Source organism: Diabrotica virgifera, chromosome 9, assembly GCF_917563875.1.
Source record: "Diabrotica virgifera virgifera chromosome 9, PGI_DIABVI_V3a".
NCBI classification, from domain to species: domain Eukaryota; kingdom Metazoa; phylum Arthropoda; class Insecta; order Coleoptera; family Chrysomelidae; genus Diabrotica; species Diabrotica virgifera.
The window spans coordinates 121,102,429-121,124,363 of NC_065451.1; the positions used below are offsets into that span (position 1 = coordinate 121,102,429).

Sequence of the window (21,935 nt, forward strand, 5' to 3'; positions counted from 1 at the left end):
TCTAAAGCGTCGTTTACACACAACAATAAGTTGCAACAGCTCGTGGATATGGATAAGTTGCTGGATTTATCGCTGTGTTTAAACGCCGCTTTAGGATACCTAAATTCTACTCCAATAAACATAATGGAATGTGAAGCAGTTGAACCTCCAATACAATTCCGAAAACAATGGATAAGTGATAAAATAGTTACCAAAGCCATATCCAAAGACATTACATATCTACAAGAAGTAAATCAGTTATAAGTAATAAAGGTAATTTCTCACTCGTTTGAATTACGAAACTCGTGAGAAATTGGTACCTTTCTGCACTTGTTACCCAGTATACTATTTCCTAACTAGCGCGGAAAGTAATACTTTCCCGCACGAGACTGCCGTTGACCCGAACGACGCGATAACGGAGTTTGGGCAAGCAGTCGAGTGCGGGAAAGATACTTTCCGCATGAGTTAGGAACAATGTTTTTTCTAGAGCCGTACACTTGGAAAAAGCCACAACAAATGGTTATAAACATCATCCCACACCCTTTTTTCAGTGCATCACAGATTATATCGAATTATCTCTAAAGCGTCGTTTAGACACAGCGATAAATCCAGCAACTTATCCATATCAGTCGAGCTGTTGCAACTTATCGTTGTGTGTAAACGGTGCATCCAGCGATTTATCAAAGTTGGAGTTGGGTTGAAGTTGGTATCGGGTTGAATCAACTTATTATCGATCGAGTTGTTTTAAATTTATCGTCGTGTCTAAACAGTACAGCGATTTATCATTGGAGTTGGGTTGCATCAATTTAGGAGAATCTTACCGTATTAGAATTTATTTACATATCCAATTAAATGTACAGGGTGATTGATTAGTGGGGTAAAGCTACGTAGATCCGTTATAGTAATAGATAGCAATAAAAGTTAATAACAAAAATTGTATCCAACTTTGAGATTCACATTTCAAAATTAATTAGAATGTTACAGAGGGTGTTCAATAACATAGTGGCAGACCAAACTTAATTTTCTTTATTGGAAGACCCTGTATTTTATTTTATATTCAAAATCTTCTTAACTTCGCCATTACAAATGTATAAAGCAGCGTTTCCCAAACTTATTTTTCCGTGGCATGGTTATTTTTGTGTTTATCCTTCGTGACCCACTATTTTTACATACTACATACTCACTACATACACTAGTGTGTGTGAGAATGAGAGGTGCGAAGTGCGTGGTGCGAGGTGCGATGTGCGTGATGCAATGTGCGAGGTGCGTGGTGCGATGTGCGTGGTGCGTGCTGCGGGTTGCTTGGTGCGTGGTGCGTGTCGCTTTGTGCTTGGTGCGAGGGGCGATATGCGAGGTGCGAGTGCGTGATGCAATGTGCGTGGTGCGATGTGCATGGTGCTTGGGGCGTGGTGCGTTGTGCGTGGGGCGCGGGTGCGTGGTGTTTGGTGCGTTGTGAGTGGTGTGCGGTGCTTGGTGCGTGGTGCTTGGTGCGTTGTGCTTGGTGCTAGGGGCGTGGTGCGTGGTGATTGGTGCGTGTTGCTTGGTGGGTGGTGCTTGGTGCGTGGTGCTTGTTGCGTGGTGCTTGTTGCGTGGTTCTTGGTGCGTGGTGTTCGGGGCGTGGAGCTTGGGGCGTGGTGCTTGGTGCGTGTTGCTTTGTTGGTGGTGCTTGGTGCGTGGTGCTTGGTTCGTGGTGCTTGGTACGTGGTTCGTTGTGCTTGGTGAGTGGTGCGCGGTTCTTGGTGCCCGGTGCTTTGTGCGTGGTGTTTAATGCGTGGTGCTTGGTGCGTTGTGAGAGGTGTGCGGTGCTTGGTGCGTTGTGCTTGGTGATAGGGGCGTGGTGCGTGTTGCTTGGTGGGTGGTGCGTGGTGCTTGTTGCTTGGTGCGTGGTGCTCCGTGCGTGGTGCGTTACGCGTGGTGCTTGGTTCGTGGTGCTTGGTGCGTAGTTCGTTGTGCGTGGTGCTTTGTGCTTCGTGCGCGGTGCCCGGTGCTCTGGTGCTTAGTGCGTGGTGCTAGAGCGTGGTGCTTGGTGAGTGGTGCGTTGTGCGCGGTGCTTGGTGCGTGGTGCTTGGGGCGTAGTACTTGGTGCGTGGTGCTTGGTGCCTTATGCGTAATGCTTGATGCGTGGTGCGCGGTGGGTGGTGCTTGGTGCGTGATGCTTGGTGCGTGGTGCTTAGTGCGTTGTGCTTGGTGCGTGATGCTTGGTGCGTGTTGCTTGGTGGGTGGTGCGTGGTGCTTTGTACGTGGTGATTGGTGCGTGGTGATTGGTTCGTGTTGCTTGGGGCGTGGTGCTTGGTTGGTGGTGCTTGGAGAGTAATGCTTGGTGTGTGGTGCTTGGTGCGTGTTGCTTGGTGGGTGGTGCGTGGTGCTTGTTGCTGGGTGCGAGGTGCTTTGTTCGTGGTGCTTGGTGTTTGGTGTGTTTTTCGTGGTGCGTGGTGCTGGGTGAGGTGTGCTTGGTGCTTGTGAGTGTTGCTTGGTGCGTGGTGCGTGTTGCTTGGTGTGTGGTGCTTAAAGCGTGGTTCTTTGTGCGTGGTGCTTGGTGTGTGGTGCTTGGTTCGTGGTGCCTGGTGCTTTGTACGTGGTGCTTTGTGCTTAGTGCGTGGTGCTTTGTGCGTGGTGCTTGGTGAGTGGTGCTTGGTGCGTAGTTCGTTGTGCGTGGTGCTTGGTGGGCGGTGCTTGGTGCCCGGTGCTTTGGTGTGGTGCTTGGTGCGTGTTGCTTGGTGGGTGGTGCTTGTTGCGAGGTGCTTTCTTCGTGGTGCTTGGTGTTTGGTGCGTTTTTAGTGGTGCGTGGTGCTGGGTGAGGAGTGCTTGGTACTTGTGTGGTTGGAGTGTTGCTTGGTGCGTGGTGCGTGTTGCTTGGTGTGTGGTGCTTAGAGCGTGGTGTGTGGTGCTTAGAGCGTGGTTTTTTGTGCGTGGTGTGTGGTGCTTGGTTCGTGGTGCCTGGTGCTTTGTACGTGGTGCTTTGTGCTTAGTGCGTGGTGCTTTGTGCGTGGTGCTTGGTGAGTGGTGCTTTTTGCGTGGTACCTGGTGCGCGGTGCTTGGTGCGTGGTGCTTGGGGCGTAGTACGTGGTGCTTGGTGCCTTATGTGTGGTGCTTGGTGCCTTATGCGTGGTGCTTGATGCGTGGTGCGCGGTTCGTGGTGCTTGCTGCATGGTGCGTGTAGCATGGTGCGTGTAGCTTGGTGCGTGGTGCTTGGTGCGTTGTGCTTGGTGCTGGGGCGTGTTGCTTGGTGGGTGGTCCGTGGTGTTTTGTACGTGGTGCTTGGTGCGTGTTGCTTGGGGCGTGGTGCTTGGTTAGTGGTGCTTGTTGCGAGATGCTTGGTGCGTGGTGCTTGGAGCGTAATGCTTGGTGTGTGGTGCTTGTGGCTTGGTGCGAGGTGTTTGTTCGTGGTGCGTGGTGAGGGTGATTGGTGCGTGGTGCTTGTGAGTGTTGCTTGGGGCGTGGTGCTTGGTGCGTGTTGCTTGGTGTGTGGTGCTTAAAGAGTGGTTTTTTGTGCGTGGTGCATGGTGTGTGGTGCTTGGTTCGTGGTGCGTTGTGCTTGGTTCGTGGTGCTTGGTGCGTAGTGGTTGGTGCGTAATGCTTGGTGCGTGATGCGTGGTGCTTGGGTCTGGGTGCTTGGTGCGTAGATCGTTGTGCGTGGTGCGCGGTGCTTTGTGCGTGGTGCTTGGTGCTTTTTGCGTTGTGCGCGGTGCTTGGTGTGTAGTACTTGGTGCGTGGTGCTTGGTGCCTTATGCGTGGTGCTTGATGCGTGGTGCGCGGTTCGTGGTGCTTGGTGCGTGGTGCTTGGTGCGTTGTGCTTGGTGCGGGGTGCTGAGGCGTGGTGCGTGTTTCTTGGTGGGTGGTCCGTGGTGATTGGTGCGTGTTGCTTAGTGGGTGGTGCGTGGTGCTTGTGGCTTGGTGCGAGGTGTTTGTTCGTGGTGAGTGGTGCTGTGTGAGGGGTGCTTGGTGCGTGGTGCTTGTGAGTGTTGTTGGTGCGTGGTGCTTGGTGCGTGTTACTTGGTGTGTGGTGCTTAAACATGGTTTTTTGTGCGTAGTGCTTAATGTGTGGTGCCTGGTTCGTGGTGCGTGGTGCTTGGTTCGTGGTGCGTAGTGCTTGGTGCGTGGAGTATAGTGCGGTGCGTAGTGCTTTGCTGGGTGCGTGTTGCTTGGTTGATGGTGCTTGGTGCGCGGTGCTAGGTTCTTGGTGCGTTGTGCGTGGTTCGTTGTGCGTGGTGCTTGGTGCGCGGTGTTTGGTGCGTGGTGCTTGGGGAGTAGTACTTGGTGCGTGGTGCTTGGAGCCGTATGCGTGGTGCTTGGTGCCTTATGCGTGGTGCTTGATGCGTGGTGCGAGGTTTGTGGTGCTTGGTGCGTGGTGCTTGTTGCTTGGTGGGTGGTCCGTGGTGCTTGGTGCGTGGTGCTTGGTGCCTTATGCGTGGTGCTTGATGCGTGGTGCGAGGTTCGTGGTGCTTGGTGCGTGGTGCTTGTTGCTTGGTGGGTGGTCCGTGGTGCTTGGTGCGTGGTGATTGGTGGGTGTTGCTTAGTGGGTGGTGCTTGTGGCTTGGTGCGAGGTGTTTGTTCGTGGTGCGTGGTGTTTGGTGCGTGATTCGTGGTGCTGTGTGATGGGTGCTTGGTGCGTTGTGCTTGTGAGTGTTGTTTGGTGCTTGGTGCTTAAAGCATGGTTTTTTGTGCGTGGTGCTTAATGGGTGGTGCATGGTTCGTTGTGCGTGGTGCTTGGTTCGTGGTGCTTGGTGCGTAGTGCTTGGTGCGTGGAGTATAGTGCGTGGTGCGGGTGCTTGGTGCGTTGGGCGTGGTGCTTTGCTGGGTGCTTGGTGCGTGTTGCTTGGTTGGTGGTGCTTGGTGCGCGGTGCTTGGTTCTTGGGGCGTGGTGCGTGGTGCGCGGTGTTGGGTGCGTAGTGCTGGTGCTTGGTGCGTAGTGCTTTTTGCGTGGTGCCTTGTGCGCGGTGCATGTGCGTGTGGCTTGGTGTGTGTTGCTTGGTGGGTGGTGCTTGGTTCGTGGTGCGTTGTGCGTGGTGCTTGGTGCGTGGTGTTTAGTGCGTGGTGCTGGTGCTTGGTGCGTGGTGTTTGTGCGTGTGGCTTGGAGCGTAGTGCTTGGTGTGTGGTGCTAGGAGCGTGGTTTTTTGTTCGTGGTGCTTGGTGTGTGGTGCTTGGTTCGTGGTGCCTGGTGCTTTGTATGTGGTGCTTGGTGCGTGGTGATTGGTGCGTGGAGTATGTTGCGTGGTTGCGGGTGCATGGTGCGTAGTGCTTGGCGCGTGGGGCGTGATGCTTGGGGCTGGGTGCGTGGTGCTTGGGGCGTGGTGCTTGGTGCGTGTGGCTTGGTTGGAGGTGCATGGTGCGCGGTGCATGGTGCGTGGTGTTTGGTGCGTGATGCTTGTTGCGTGATGCTTGTTGCGTGATGCTTGTTGCGTGGTGCGTTGTGCGCGGTGCTTGGTGCGTGGTGCATGTGGCGTGGTACTTGGTTCGTGGTGCTTGGTGCGTTATGCGTGGTGCTTGATACGTGGTGCTTGATGCGGGTGCATGGTGCTTGGTGCGTTGTAAGTGGTGCGCGGTGCTTTGTGCCTGGTGCTCGCTGCGTGGTGCTTGGTGCGTGGTGCTTGAAGCGTAATGCTTGGTGCGTGGTGCTAGTTGCATGGTGCTTGGTGAGGGTGCGTGTTGCTTTGGCGCGTGGTGCTAGGTGCGTGGTGCTTGGTTCGTGGTGCGTAGTGCTTGGTGCGAGGTGTTTGGTGCTTTGTGCGTGGTGCTTGGTGCAGGTGCATGGTGCGTGGTGCTTGGTGCGTGGTGCTTGCTGCGTTGTGAGTGGTGCGTGTTCAAATTCAATCACAAACCTTTTCAAAGGAGATAAACGTGTTAAGATCTAACAAAACTATTTCTGAAAAACATCCTATCCCTGAATCCGTTCATAAATGATGAAGGCTTTCTTTGTGTTTGTGGACGTTTACATCACGCAAATGTTAGCTATAGCCAAAAGCATCCGATATTGCTTCCTTCTAAACACCCGGTAGTTTCCCTTCTATTGAAGCAAGTGACTAGGTCACGCATTCTAGCATCCAACTAGGTCAAGCCGGTGCTCAATGTGTCCTTTCTAATTTCCGTTTGCGTTATTGGCCACTTAATGGCCTAAGATGGATTAAAGGAATAATCCATAATTGTAAAATCTGTTTCCGGTTTCGAGCGCAACCCGCTCATCAAATTATGTCCGATCTGCCTAAGGACAGAGTTTCTATTTCCCGTCCTTTTGAAAATGTGGGTGTTGATTTTGGAGGTCCATTCTTCATCAAAGCTTCCAGACTCCGAAAGGCACGTGTCACTAAGTATTACATGGCAATATTCGTGTGCATGGCCATTAAGGCAACGCACATTGAATTGGTGTCCTCTCTGACAACCGAGGCATTATTTCTAACATTAAACCGATTTATTTCTCGTAGAGGAACACCCTCTACTGTTTATAGCGACAATGGATCCAACTTCCTTGGAGCTCGAAACCAATTGAAGGAACTAAGAGACTTTCTTCGAAACTCTACGGTCTCTGACCAAGTAAAGATATTTGCTTCTAAAAACAATTTCCTATGCATATTAATTCCCCACGTAGTCCTCACTGGGGTGGTATTTGGGAAGCAGTCGTCAAAAGCACCAAGTACCATCTGTATAGGTTAATGGGCAATGCACAGCTTACCTTTGAGAAGCTGAGCACCGTTCTCGCCCGTGTGTTAGGATACACGGCATCTCTTAGTAATCTTATTAAAACAAATCCTTTTAATAATTAAAAATGTCTTTGGCAAAACAACTACGTTTGTTTATAGTAAATACGATCGACCTATATTAGCACATCGGTGTACCAGTTTTCGGTTTGACCAAGGTCGGTTTGAAATAACAAATAGTATTCATTATTTATAACCTAGTCGACTCAGCGCTTTTAACCAAAACAATCTTACTTTCATTATATACCAAAACAATAAACAGGAGAATACCGATTATTAGTTCTAATTCCATTGCGAACAGTAAGTGATTAATATTTGAGATCCCAAAGGGCAAACATCACAGCTACTGAGAAATAACGTACCACCAGCTCTTTACCGTTAGTACTCTAACTTACGAAATAAATGCATCTACGGTAATACGAGTTATTTCATCAACCCTTATGGTAGGGGTAACCACCCCTTACTTATCTGAGGTGGCTCAAAAGCTAGGAGCCACCATATGGCGATCCAAGACCATCGAAGAACACAGGACTGGTAAACGGGACGAGTATGGAGAAAAACGTCAATGTTCTGGTACCTCGACCACCCTAGAAGTGTGGTATGTAGAAAGGATGGAGACATCAGGCCTGACATGGAGCTAAATGGACAATGGTATGGAAAATGGAGCTTGGTATGGAGATGGAACATCGTGGGACAACGGAGAATGCTATGGAACGTGCAGCGAGGACTTTTGGGTGATACGAACAAAGACGGTTTAAAAGTAGTAAGTCTATTATTATTTATTCTTATGGTATTTCCACGATATTACTCCTGATTCGTATAACCATATAATAAAGTAATATAATCGTAATTTAAGATACACATAATCTAAGTTTTACCTATTTTTATCTACCTATTCTATTTTAATTACCTTATTGGTATTATAAGGAATTTTTTTTTACAAATATGGTTATTTATAGGACGTAATGATACATTTTATATGATTTTTATATATTTACTAGCATATATTTTTATCGTACTGACTTTTTATCCATTAATTTGATTTATCTACTGATTTTTACGGTGATTTATATTGATTGATATAATGATTATTTTATTGCAATTTACTATATTTTTACTATTTTTGACATAATATTTTACATACATATATATTTACTATACCTCGTAAGACTGTCAAATTTATGCGTTCGTTACGGGTACAGGAATAAGGAAAATTATGAATAAATGAGTAGCAACAAAGTTACTTGGGAAGACTTCGTCAAAATAGTTGAGGAGATTACGAAAGAAGTAGTAACGACACAGTTAATTAAATTGTATAACAAATTCACACACTTAACGAAGAAAAATTGGGAAGCACTATGGGAGAAACAAAGAGAGGCGTGCAACAAATATTTTGGAAGAATCAGAGACAAGGTTATACGCTAATTTCAAGCTGTAAACTTAAGAACAGTAGTTCCAAGTTCAATACACCAACCAATCGACAAGGAAATAGAGGAAGAACAAAGCGACGAAGACGTAGAAGAGGAAAAAAAGTGACGAGGAGATAGAGGAAAAAATTGACGAGGAAATAAAAGAGGAAAAAAGCGACATAAAACAAGATATAAAAATATTATACATGGCTCTGACAATCAACGAATTTTTGAATATTGCAAGCCAAGGTATTGCCCAACGAGTTTGATGGAAGCGCAGGGAAACTACAACCATTTTTAGACGCATTAGAGTTACTTGGAAAAATAGCAGAAGGACATGAAGAAACAGCGATAACATTAATAAAAACAAGATTGACTAATAAGGCTAGAAACCTGATAACCACAGAGGATACGATCCCACTTATAGCAGCGGCACTGAAGAAAGAATTAAGCGGCGACAATCCGAAAACGATAATAGACAAGTTAGCAAAGAAAAGGCAAGGAAACAAAGATGCAGCAGTGTACGCATCCAAAGTAGAGGAATTAGCGGAACAGTTGAAGGTAGCATACATAGCGGAAGGAATGCCATTGGAGCTTGCGAAAAAATACACAAAGGAAACAGTCGTAGCAACAATGAAACGAAACGTTAATATGGATAGAGCTAAGTTAGTACTGGAGGCAGGTAATTTCACAACACCGCAGGAAGTAGTATCCAAATTTCTATCGATTGATACGACAGAGGAGAACACACAGGGAAGAGTGTTCAATTATAGGACGAATTATGAAAATAGGAGAGGACAACAGCAATACCGAAGAGGATACCATAACAGATACGATAGAGGAAGAAGAAACAACTTCGGACAACGGAACGAAGGAGAAGCAACAGAAAACCAACGGAATTATCCGAACAGAGGATATAGACAATTTAACAACCAAACATACAGAGGGAACCAGAGAGGAGGACGTAACAGAAACGTAAGGCTACTTGAGTTAGAGGACAGCCAAGAGGAACCAGAAAACCAGCAGTTGGGGTTTTGAATGAACGAAACAAGGAAAGTACACAGTCAGAAGTGGAATATAATATTTACAACTTCGACTTAAACCTAACCAATTTTGTACGAATGAAAACAGGAATCCTAGAAAACACAAATACCTTTATCATAGACACAGGAGCTGATATTTCAATACTGAAATGTTCACAAGATTTTATGAAGGAACATGTGAAACCGAACACAAAGGTGAAAATAAAAGGAGTAACTAAAGGAGAATTACAAACAATGGGAGAAGTTGAAACAACACTAGAAGTAAAAGGATCTCGATTTGAGCATATCTTTCAATTAGTGGAACCTAGCTTTCGTATTCCAACCGACGGAATCATTGGGAGAGACTTTATTTCAAACTTTCAATGCATACTAGACTACGCTAACCTTAAAATGCACATTAAAGAGGACAACGATTGTTACATTAGTACAAACATTTTGGATAATATAGATAATGACATGATAGTAATACCGCCTAGATGTGAAATTTACAGAGTCGTAAAAATTTTTCAAACGCTGAAGAATGACAGGATAGTGGAACAACAGGAAATACAACCAGGAATATTCATAGCGAGAGCAATTATTTCAAGTAATAATCCGTACATCAAAATTTTGAACACAACCTACGAAACAGTAAAAGTAGAGACAAACGCAATCAAAACATTAGACATTAAATTATTCAACATATATAGACTAACCAACGACAGCAAGGATAGGAAAAAGGAATTACGGGAATCATTGAAGTTAGACATTCCAGAATACATACGCGACAAGTTAGTATCTTTATGTGAAGATTATTCAGATATATTCGCCCTAAGGCATGACATGCTAACATGTAACAACTTCTACGAGCAGAAACTGAGAGTTAAAGACCAAACTCCGGTATATATTAAAAACTATAGGACACCTCATGCACAAACAGAGGAATTAAACCGGCAAGTACAAAAACTGAGAGACCAAGGAATAATAGAACCGTCCACATCAGAATACAACAGCCCAGTAGTGCTATACAACAGCCCAGTAGTGCTGGTACCGAAAAAGGCGATAGATGGAAATAAAGCATGGAGATTATGCATATATTTTAGACAACTGAACAAGAAAATAGTCACAGACAAATTTCCTTTACCAAGGATAGACTCGATACTAGATCAACTAGGAAGAGCAAAATGGTTTTCAGTTATAGACTTAATGTCAGGTTTTCACCAGATACCATTAGAAAAATCATCGAGAAAATACACATCGTTTAGCACAGAAAATGGAGCATTTCAATTTACCAGATTACCTTTTGGATTAAATGTAAGCCCAAATAGCTTTTCAAGGATGATGTCAATAGCATTTTCGGGATTAACACCAGACAAAGCATTTCTTTACATGGACGATATAGTAGTAATAGGAATATCCGAAAAACACCACCTAGACAACCTGAAAAAGACATTCGAGACATGTCGAAAATTCAATTTGAAACTTAACCCAGGAAAATGTCAATTTTTTAGAAGAGAAGTAACATATTTAGGACATGATCTTTCCCAGGAAGGAGTATCACCAGACAAAGCGAAATATGCAACTATTGAACAATACCCGACACCTAAGACAGCGGAAGAAACAAAAAGATTCGTAGCATTTTGTAACTATTATAGACGTTTTATTCAAAATTTTGCTGAAATATGCAGACCACTCAACAGATTATCAAGAAAAGGAGTAGAATTTTTTTGGTCAGAAGAATGTGACAAAGCATTCAATAAGCTTAAATCATCTCTGATGAAGCCACCGATCCTAAAATATCCAGATTTCTAGCAAGTAATTACTAGCGATTCATTGGGGAATTAATCATTTCAAATGTTATTTATATGGAGCACCAACATTTTTAGTCAAAACGGATCATAAACCACTAACACATTTATTCGCAATGAAAGAACCAACTTCGAAGCTTACAAGAATCAGATTAGATTTAGAGGAATACGATTTCGAAATAGAGTATATAACAGGGAAAAATAACTACGCAGACAGCCTTTCAAGAATAACATTACATCAACTAAAGAACCTATACATAGACAATACCCATATATTAGCTATAACACGAGCTCAAGCAAGAGAAAAGAAGAAGGAAGCAAGGCAAACGAAGGCAGAAAGTGAACTCGCACTACAGCCAGAAGCCCCCAAACAGACAGTAAGAAAGGTACTAAATAATTTAGAGGCGCATAGACTACCAATTTTGTCTTTTGGAGCAGAACTAATCTCACCAAGACTGAGCATTAGGGTCAAAAACAAAATAAAGTGCAGCAAGAGCATAGCCACAGGATTCAATCATTTTGATTTAAACCAAATGTTGGCACAGGACATGATCTTTCCCAGGAAGGAGTATCACCAGACAAAGCGAAATATGCAACTATTGAACAATACCCGACACCTAAGACAGCGGAAGAAACAAAAAGATTCGTAGCATTTTGTAACTATTATAGACGTTTTATTCAAAATTTTGCTGAAATATGCAGACCACTCAACAGATTATCAAGAAAAGGAGTAGAATTTTTTTGGTCAGAAGAATGTGACAAAGCATTCAATAAGCTTAAATCATCTCTGATGAAGCCACCGATCCTAAAATATCCAGATTTCTAGCAAGTAATTACTAGCGATTCATTGGGGAATTAATCATTTCAAATGTTATTTATATGGAGCACCAACATTTTTAGTCAAAACGGATCATAAACCACTAACACATTTATTCGCAATGAAAGAACCAACTTCGAAGCTTACAAGAATCAGATTAGATTTAGAGGAATACGATTTCGAAATAGAGTATATAACAGGGAAAAATAACTACGCAGACAGCCTTTCAAGAATAACATTACATCAACTAAAGAACCTATACATAGACAATACCCATATATTAGCTATAACACGAGCTCAAGCAAGAGAAAAGAAGAAGGAAGCAAGGCAAACGAAGGCAGAAAGTGAACTCGCACTACAGCCAGAAGCCCCCAAACAGACAGTAAGAAAGGTACTAAATAATTTAGAGGCGCATAGACTACCAATTTTGTCTTTTGGAGCAGAACTAATCTCACCAAGACTGAGCATTAGGGTCAAAAACAAAATAAAGTGCAGCAAGAGCATAGCCACAGGATTCAATCATTTTGATTTAAACCAAATGTTGGCACAGGACATGATCTTTCCCAGGAAGGAGTATCACCAGACAAAGCGAAATATGCAACTATTGAACAATACCCGACACCTAAGACAGCGGAAGAAACAAAAAGATTCGTAGCATTTTGTAACTATTATAGACGTTTTATTCAAAATTTTGCTGAAATATGCAGACCACTCAACAGATTATCAAGAAAAGGAGTAGAATTTTTTTGGTCAGAAGAATGTGACAAAGCATTCAATAAGCTTAAATCATCTCTGATGAAGCCACCGATCCTAAAATATCCAGATTTCTAGCAAGTAATTACTAGCGATTCATTGGGGAATTAATCATTTCAAATGTTATTTATATGGAGCACCAACATTTTTAGTCAAAACGGATCATAAACCACTAACACATTTATTCGCAATGAAAGAACCAACTTCGAAGCTTACAAGAATCAGATTAGATTTAGAGGAATACGATTTCGAAATAGAGTATATAACAGGGAAAAATAACTACGCAGACAGCCTTTCAAGAATAACATTACATCAACTAAAGAACCTATACATAGACAATACCCATATATTAGCTATAACACGAGCTCAAGCAAGAGAAAAGAAGAAGGAAGCAAGGCAAACGAAGGCAGAAAGTGAACTCGCACTACAGCCAGAAGCCCCCAAACAGACAGTAAGAAAGGTACTAAATAATTTAGAGGCGCATAGACTACCAATTTTGTCTTTTGGAGCAGAACTAATCTCACCAAGACTGAGCATTAGGGTCAAAAACAAAATAAAGTGCAGCAAGAGCATAGCCACAGGATTCAATCATTTTGATTTAAACCAAATGTTGGCACAGCTTGATAAGCTGGCGGTAGAGAATGCGGTACGTAAAGTAAAAATATACGTAAACGATATTATTTTTAAAGTGTGCACAATTGAGCAATTTATTAAACAAGGAAACAAAATATTGAAGAATGTAGAAATATACATATGTGAAGTACCAAAAACAATAGAAGATGACAACGAAAAACACAGGTTAATAGAAGAATATCATAATCATCCGATGTTTGGAGGACACGTAGGAAATAACAGACTCATAAAGAAGCTTAAAGCAAGATTTAGATGGAAAAATTTGGAAAAAGACGTAAGAAAATACGTTAAACAATGTCAAATTAACAAACCGAAAAGAACACATGTCGAAGAATTCGTGATATCGGACACTTCTTCCAAACCATGGGACATAGTATACATAGATACGATAGGTCCATTTACTAAAAGTAACGAAGGTAATCGATACTGTATAACAATGTTATGTGAGCTTACGAAATACGCGGTCAGTATACCAGTGTGCAATAAAGAAGCAGAGACAATAGCCCGAGGAATTTTTGATCATTTCATACCATCATACGGACTCATGAAGCAAATAAGAACAGACCAAGGCACATAATATAAAAATGAAGTAATGCAGGAACTAACAAAGCTACTAAAAATAGAGCACAACTTCTCAACGGCATACCATCCACAGTCCATTGGAAGTTGCGAAAAACTGCACAGAACATTAAACGAGTACGTAAGAGCATTCATAGACGAAGACAGAGAAAATTGGGATGTGTGTTGCAGGATGTTCACATACTGCTACAATACAACCCCTAACGCGTATCATGGGTTACACACCGTTTAAACTGTTATATGGCAGGAAGGTTAACCTACCAGAAGACCTTACACAGGAGATTCAACCATGTTACAATATAGATGCCTACTACAATGAGTTACGATACAAACTACAAAGCGCACACGAGAGAGCCAGAACCTTCTTATTAAAACACAAAAAAGAGCGGCAAGAAAAGAATAAGCTCAAAGCAACACCTCAAAACTTTAAAATAGGAGACCTAGTCCTGGTAAAAAGGGAAGAGAATGGTAAGTTTGATAGTCTTTATGTAGGCCCCTTCACAATAACAGAGGTAAATAATGTTAATTGTAAGATCAGATTGGAAAACAATAAAATCAGGGAAATACATAAGAATAGATTATATGCTTACAATCCGAGAACACAGTGAGTGGCAAGTGAAACGGGAACAATGTTGATAACGAACATTTTTATTTTTTTTTGTATTTAATTATTATTTATAGGAAATAAAAAATGTATATATTGTATTTACTAAAACGCAGTAAGCAGTTGGTGGTACTATTAGAAAAATTTTCTTCCTTTTCCGTAGTCAGAAAATTTTCGGAAGGAAAGGAAGATGTGTTAGGATACACGGCATCTCTTAGTAATCTTCTTATTAAAACAAATCCTTTTAATAATTAAAAATGTCTTTGGCAAAACAAGTACGTTTGTTTATAGTAAATACGATCGACCTACATTAGCACATCGGTGTACCAGTTTTCGGTTTGACCAAGGTCGGTTTGAAATAACAAATAGTATTCATTATTTATAACCTAGTCGACTCAGCGCTTTTAACCAAAACAATCTTACTTTCATTATATACCAAAACAATAAACAGGAGAATACCGATTATTAGTTCCATTACTAGATCCATTATTAGATCCATTGCGAACAGTAAGTGATTAATATTTGAGATCCCAAAGGGCAAACATCACAGCTACCGAGAAATAACGTACCACCAGCTCTTTACCGTTAGTACTCTAACTTACGAAATAAATGCATCTACGGTAATACGAGTTATTTCATCAACCCTTATGGTAGGGGGTAACCACCCCTTACTTATCTGAGGTGGCTCAAAAGCTAGGAGCCACCATACCCGCATTGAAGCCATATTAAATTCTCGACCCCTTTGTCCACTGTCAAATGACCCTACTGACTTCGAATCCCTTACTCCTGGCCATTTCCTAACTGGGCGTAGCCTGACTGCTTATCCTGAACACAATCTCGCCGAGATTCCTGAAAACAGACTTTCATTCTGGCAGCGATGCAGCCAAATCCAGCAATGCTTTTGGAAGCGTTGGTCTGTTGAGTACTTGAACCGCCTCCAAACCAGACAAAAATGGAAATATGCTTCCAAAAACCTGCAAATTGATGACTTAGTGATATTGAAAGAGGACAACGTTCCGCCCTTGCGGTGGCCTCTCGCACGCGTAATTGACGTTATACCAGGATTAGATAGTAAGGTTCGTGCAGTGAAGTTGCGAACCAAGGAAGGTATTCTCGTTAGACCTGTTACCAAGCTGTGTCCTTTACTCTTTTTTAATTAGTTACTTTACGTTAACCCATTATCGTGGAAATCCGAGATTGTCCACGGAGGGTGAGTATGTAGTATTTTGTTCAAACTATTTTTTATTTTTCTGCTACGCCACTGTTCTCCCTTTTTCAACGGAATTACATGTTTCTCTAAGCCGCGCGCCAAAAATCTTTGTTTGCGTTGCGTACAAACCATTTTTATTCATTACCCATGATTACCTAAGATGAAACGGGACGACCTGCTGGTTATGAGAAAGTTTTCAAAGTGAGTTCAAAAATAATCAGTTTTAAGTGTAAGTGGAGGGCGCAATATTAGCGTAAGTGCATTACATGTCACACAAGGTATGTAGGTACATTTAGTTCTAATAAAAGTTTAACAAAAGAGACCTGTTCTTAATCAATGGCCAGCTATGGTGCAGGTCCACGTCGATGAAGAAGAACAAACAAATAGATAATACTCTGAAAAGGAGTCGGATGTCTCAACGGCATACCTCTTTATTCACCCCATTACAACCTAAAGACAACCATGATGTAGAAGCTCGGCACTTTTCTCCTTCAACTTCGACTTCAGCTAATTTTTCAATTACCGAAAATGTATTGAAGCAAAACTTACCAGGTTTCACTTTCAAAACTGTTCAAATATGACTGTTAATTATAATTTTAAATAAATAAAGTATATACAGGCTGCCCCAAACCTCTGGTTTTCTTTGATTACGGCTAAATTAGTGGATGTACAAAAAAATGGTTTTAACAAAACTAATGCGTATCAAAGCTGTCTATAATTTAAAATTATTTTCGATTATACAGGGTGCGTCAGAACGTCGCACATAGGGGTATTTGAACGATTTAGGCGGCCAAAAGTCGATTTTTCAAAACAATAAGAACGTCCACGAAAATATTTACCTGAGTTACAAGTACCTTCCGAGAATAGTACCCAAGCCCTCCCGACCCCCTGACCACCACTCACATTCGTGTACGGTCAGTCTGAATTAGAGCTTATCACCTCGTGCACGTGTATTGGTTCTCGGCGCTCCTATAAACGTTATTTACAAAGTGATATTTTACTTTATTAAGTTTGTTTGTGTAGAAAAAAATCATGGATTCTCAAACAAGAGGTTAGTAGCTTATAATGTATATTAAAATTTATTTGATTTGTTGGTTTATTAATTTACTTTTATTGCTCTGAAAATAGGTTGTTTTTGATCCAAATTTTCTCAAAAAAAATACTTGTGTAGTAGATTTTCATTTCTATCGGAATAGATCGGGCAACTATTTTTGTTACTATGTATAATTCAATGTCATAGCTATTAAAAAGCCAAAGAATTTGCCACGGATAATCCCGGATAATTAAAAATTGCGTACTTTAAAAATTATAAGATAATGAGAGATTGTGTCCAAGTGATATGAGATATGGATGTCCGAAAAAATTCTTTATCTGTTTTTGGCTTGAACTAAATATAAATACTTATATTTGTTTTAGGTTCAGGGGGTACATCTGGGATGAAGATTGTAACCAGAAAATACTTATTCGACCGCATGAAAAATGAAAATTTACATAATTTAGAAGAAAACTAAATTGTTTAAAAAATCAACTTTTTTCTAATGAAGACTACACTAATGATCAAATCGGAATACTGAAAAGCAATTTTGCGCATTTCAAGTCAGAAATAAAGAAAAGATGGACGAAAGCCCATAATAGAGAAGATGTATTTCTTAAATACAACGATTCTTGGCTCGAGGGGACCTTTGCGATTCCTGTTACCGATAGTACGGCAAATCGGCCAGGACCACCTCATAAAACTTTTGGCGATCTCAGTGAAAGAAGTAAACGAAGGAGAACACAAGATATTCGCTCCAACTTCGACGAATATACTCTAGTGCATGCTGCTCAAGTCAAGTTACAAGAAACAGGAAAGAGAGATGCTTCCAATGTACTCAAAGGAATTATAAATTCGCCAACTCGCGCATCAAAATATAAAAAGGCATACAATCGCACAAAGTCTTTGAGCGATAAAATTATTCCTTTGAGTATCCAGAAAGCCAGCCAAATGTTCATAGACGCAGACCTAACACGCGCACAATATGATGTAATAAGAAGCACGAATAAAAACTTCTTTCCGTGCTACAGTCTTCTACAAAAAGAAAAAAAGAAATGCTATCCGCCACCTGAAGCTTGCACTGTAACTAGCACTAGTGCGGAAGTTAAATTGCAGCCTTTCATCGACCTTACCGTTAGAGGATTATCGGAGTACCTGGAAGAGGTTTTACTATCCTTAAAAGAGAAATAACGCGAAACTCTAAAATTAATCTGCAAATGGGGCTGTGATGGATCCCAGCAATCGCAGTACAAACAAAAGTTTGATAGTGATGAGGACAGTGATTCCAATATATTTCAAAGCTGCTTTGTTCCTTTGAAATTAGTATGTGGACAAAAAAATGAAAAAACTGTATGGGAAAACCCCACACCCTCTTCTCCTAGGTTCTGTCGGCCAATAAGGTTTAGGTTTGTCAAAGAGACCAGTGATACCACTCAAGAAGAAATTGATTATGTCAATAATTCTATTAACTCGCTTGTTGCAACCGATTTTGACTTATGTGGCCAACAATTTAGAGTCAAATATGAATTCATAATGACAATGGTGGACGGAAAGGTCTGCAATGCTGCCACAGGAACTACATCGACAAGCCGATGTTATATTTGCGGTGCTACATCAAAAGACTTCAATAACTTAGACAGCAAATTGTGTTGATGATGGGGCAATTCAATTCGGACTCTCTGTATTACATGCCAGGATAAGAGTATTTGAAAGTATTCTGCATTTGGCATATAAATTACCAGTGAAAAAATATAGGGCAAGAAAAACAGAAGCTGACAAACAATTGGAAAAAGAAAGGAAACAAGAAATCCAGGAGAGATTCCGTAAAGAAACTGGATTGCTCGTGGACATGCCAACGGCGAATTTCAGCAATACAAATGACGGAAATACAAGCCGAAGATTTTTCGATAATCCCCAAATTGCTTCAGAAAATTACAGGTATTAATTTCGAATTAATATACAGATTAAAAGTAATTTTGGAGACTATTTCAAGCGACCACAAAATTGACCATGATAAATACGACAATTACGCAAAATAAACTGCTCGTTTATATATAGATCTGTATCCATGGCACCCCATGACGCCCACATTGCACAAAATACTCATGCATGGTGCAATAATTATAAAAAATGCATTGTTGCCAATTGGGCAGCTCTCTGAAGAAGCCGCAGAAGCGCGCAACAAGCACTTCCGGTCTTATCGCCAAGATTTCGCACAGAAATTTTCTAGAGAAAGCTGCAACAGGGATATTTTCAATCGCCTACTTTTGAGTTCGGACCCATTGATGAGTTGTAGGAGACAAATAAAAAAAAGAAAGAAAAGTAGTTTCTTATCTGAAACATTGCAAATGCTGCTACCTAACGATCCCAACCCAGTTGGATACTTTTCCGGAAGCGAAGGAGAAAATGTGCCTTTAGATGATCGTGAAAGTGATACTAGTGATTCTGAGTGATTCTTCTTCTCCAGTATATTTTCATCCGCTGCTGGACAAAGACCTCCCCTTAAGTGTTTGATTATTATGTTATTAATAGCAATCATAACATCTGTATATTCTACGATAGTAAGTTTTATCGGATTAGGAATATAGTTAATATTTTGATTTCAAAATAATAACAAAAGTATTAAAATAAAGTATTTTTTGTTAATAAAAAATTTTTTTGTCACAAAAACGATTCGTTAGGTTTAGTAACATTTTTTAAAATACAGTACACTATAAAAATAATTTTGGCCGCCTAAATCGTTCAAATACCCCTATGTGCGACGGTACGGACCAAAGTTGTGTTTTTTAAATGGAACACCCTATATATTAAATTATTTTTAAATATATTTTTTAAAAATATTAAAATTTTATATAAGGTATTATAGGCCTAAAGTTAATTTTCGAAATATTTACACTTTAATCGAGAAAAATGATTTAAAAAAATAGTTGATTATAAAAACGATAATATTCAAAAGGCTGTGGATTAGGTTGTCAAGGTAATAAAAATTTAAATCACTTGTCAAAGTTTTTCTAGTGTAGTGTTATTTTTAAATAAATTATTATCTTTCAGATATAGCAATACAATATACAGTGTGATCACAATTTGAAAATACAAAATTTTCTCATTTTTTTTAAATGGAACAGCCTGTATATTAGTCTTGCCTTTTTTATGGTAAATATTACAACCTTTCTTTTGGTATAAGATTGTATGTACCTGGCATGTTTAGTTTTGTAGATATTTAAAAAAGAACTGTAGATTTTAAGTTTTTACAGATTTATTAATATTAAATTTATAACAAACAAAAACTTTAACCTAATTGTATAAGGCTAAATCAAAATATCAAAAACTAAATAACACATATTTATGCTAGTATAAATTAGTTAAATCTAATAACTCGGTATGTAACAAAATAATATTTACCTAACTTATAACCTATATTTATAAATAAATTAATAAATATGTTAATAAATGTTCAAAATGTTGCCATTATGTTCAAGACATAGTCGTATCCGGTTGACAAAGGATTGGCGAACGTCTTGTAGCATTTCATATCCAACGGTGGCAAATGCATTTTGTATACGAACTTTCATATTATCCCGTGTTGTGGGTTCCTCATTATACACTATACTCTTGATATACCCCAAAAGAAATAGTCTAGTGGAGTTTGTTCTGGAGATCTTGGGGTCATTCTACAGTACCACCGTATCCGATCCATCTGTCGCTGTAGTTATGACCTAGCAGACTCCTAACATGGTGTGTACGATGCGGTGGTGCTCCGTCATGTTAAAACCCATGTGTCGTCTAATTTCCAAGGGAACATCCTCTAACAAGCCAGGCAACTCCTCTGTTAAAAACCTATGATACTCATTGCCAGTAACCGTTCGATCGAAGAAGTAAGGGCCAATAACGTATGATCCAACAATACCTCCCCAAACATTCAAAGACCACCTCTTCTGGGACGTGACTTGAAATAGATGAAGATTTTCATCGGAGTAATAATGACAATTATGTCTATTAACGAACCCATTGCGATGAAACGTTGATTCATCAGAAAATAATATATTTTCCTAAAAACTTTTTGACGTAACATTTCTTTCGCCCACGTACAAAAATTAATTTTTCTTTCAAAATCATTTTCATTTAATTCCTGATGTAACTGAATTTTAAATGGGTAAAATTTGTCTTTCTTTATAATTCTGCGGACTGTCGTTGTACTTAACTCTATATTATTGCTTAATTGACGAGTACTAATTTGTGGATTTTCTACTACCTGTGCCATAACTCGAAATTCATTTTCATGATCTAAAACCCTTTTTGGAATTAATAGCTTTAAATACGGCACACTGCCTGTTGGAACGAAGAGGTTTAAAAGTTTTTCGAATGCTTTTTTGGTAGGATGTCTTCTATGCGGATATCTCTCACTATACACTCTGGAAGCTAGTAAACAATTTCTAAGGGTTTCGCCCAAAACAAAGAATGTCATATCCACCAGTTCTTCAGTTGAAAAAATCATATTTAAAATATAAAAATCTGTTACAAAAATGCAAACTACGAAAATATTATCAGCTTTTGTGATACAATTAGATACTAACTAGTTTAATAAATATTTTGACAGATACATTTAACGTTGATTTGTTTCAAAGCAAACTTCTCAAAAGCCAGTAAATTAAAAAGTTATTCGTATCTTACTCCCTAATACAATTTAACTAACAATAAACTGGGTACAGAAAATTTAATAGGGTAGAAAAATGACTAGGGTAGATTTTAAAATTCACTGTTTATTTAATTTAATATTAATTAATATATTGATATTAATTACCTTATTTATTAGTAGTGTAAACTATTATTTTGTAACATAAGTTTTAATGTTATCAAATTCAAATTAAGTTGTACTAGCATACGCTTTATTATAATTTTTAATTAGGTTTTTATTTTCATTTTTGATATTTTCGTGTATTTTTCTAAAACCAAAATATAATTATACTTTTTGAAAAAAAAATTTAATAAAAAATCTGCAAGAACGTAATATCTATAGTTCTTTTTTAAATATCTATAAAAATAAACATGCTAGGTACATACAACCTTATATGACAAGAAAGGTTATAATATTTACTACAAACTGAAATACTAATATACAGGGTGTTCCATTTAAAAAAATACGAGAACATTTTGTATTTGCAAATAGTGATCACACTATATAGTTTATGGCTATATGTCAAATATGTTAATTTATTTAAAAATTACACTATACTAGAAAAACTTTAACATGTCATTCAAATTTTTATTGCATTGGAAGCCTAATCCGCAGCCTTTTGAATATTACCATTTTTCTCAATAAAAGTGGAAATATTTCAAAAATTATTAACTTTAGGTCTATAATACCTTATATAAATACCTTATATAAAGTCTTAATA

The 21,935-nt window shown here is 40.0% G+C and overlaps 1 protein-coding gene across 1 annotated transcript; it reads right to left on the minus strand.

Annotated features, from left to right (window-relative positions):
• Nucleotides 1-1,151: 1,151 nt before the first annotated feature.
• Nucleotides 1,152-5,604, minus strand: LOC126891281 (mucin-4-like). Its single transcript, XM_050660459.1, has 4 exons — nucleotides 4,680-5,604; nucleotides 3,124-4,622; nucleotides 2,192-2,845; nucleotides 1,152-1,988 (listed from the first exon to the last, which is right to left on the minus strand). The coding sequence occupies exons 1-4, from the start codon at nucleotides 5,602-5,604 to the stop codon at nucleotides 1,152-1,154; spliced, it is 3,915 nt and encodes a 1,304-aa protein (XP_050516416.1).
• Between the last annotated feature and the right edge of the window lie 16,331 nt (nucleotides 5,605-21,935).

Excerpts from the sequence above, each read along its gene's own strand:
- LOC126891281 (XM_050660459.1), bottom strand. The coding sequence starts at position 5,604 with ATGCAACTAGCACCACGCACCAAGCATTACGCTTCAAGCACCACGCAC. Across the intron at positions 4,623-4,679 it reads CACCACGAACCAAGCACCAC|CACCAAGCACCAAACAACAC; the intron begins GCACAACGAACC and ends CCATGCTTTAAG. Across the intron at positions 1,989-2,191 it reads CACCACGCACCACCCACCAA|CACCACGCACTAAGCACCAG; the intron begins GCAACACGCACC and ends ACCACGCTCTAG.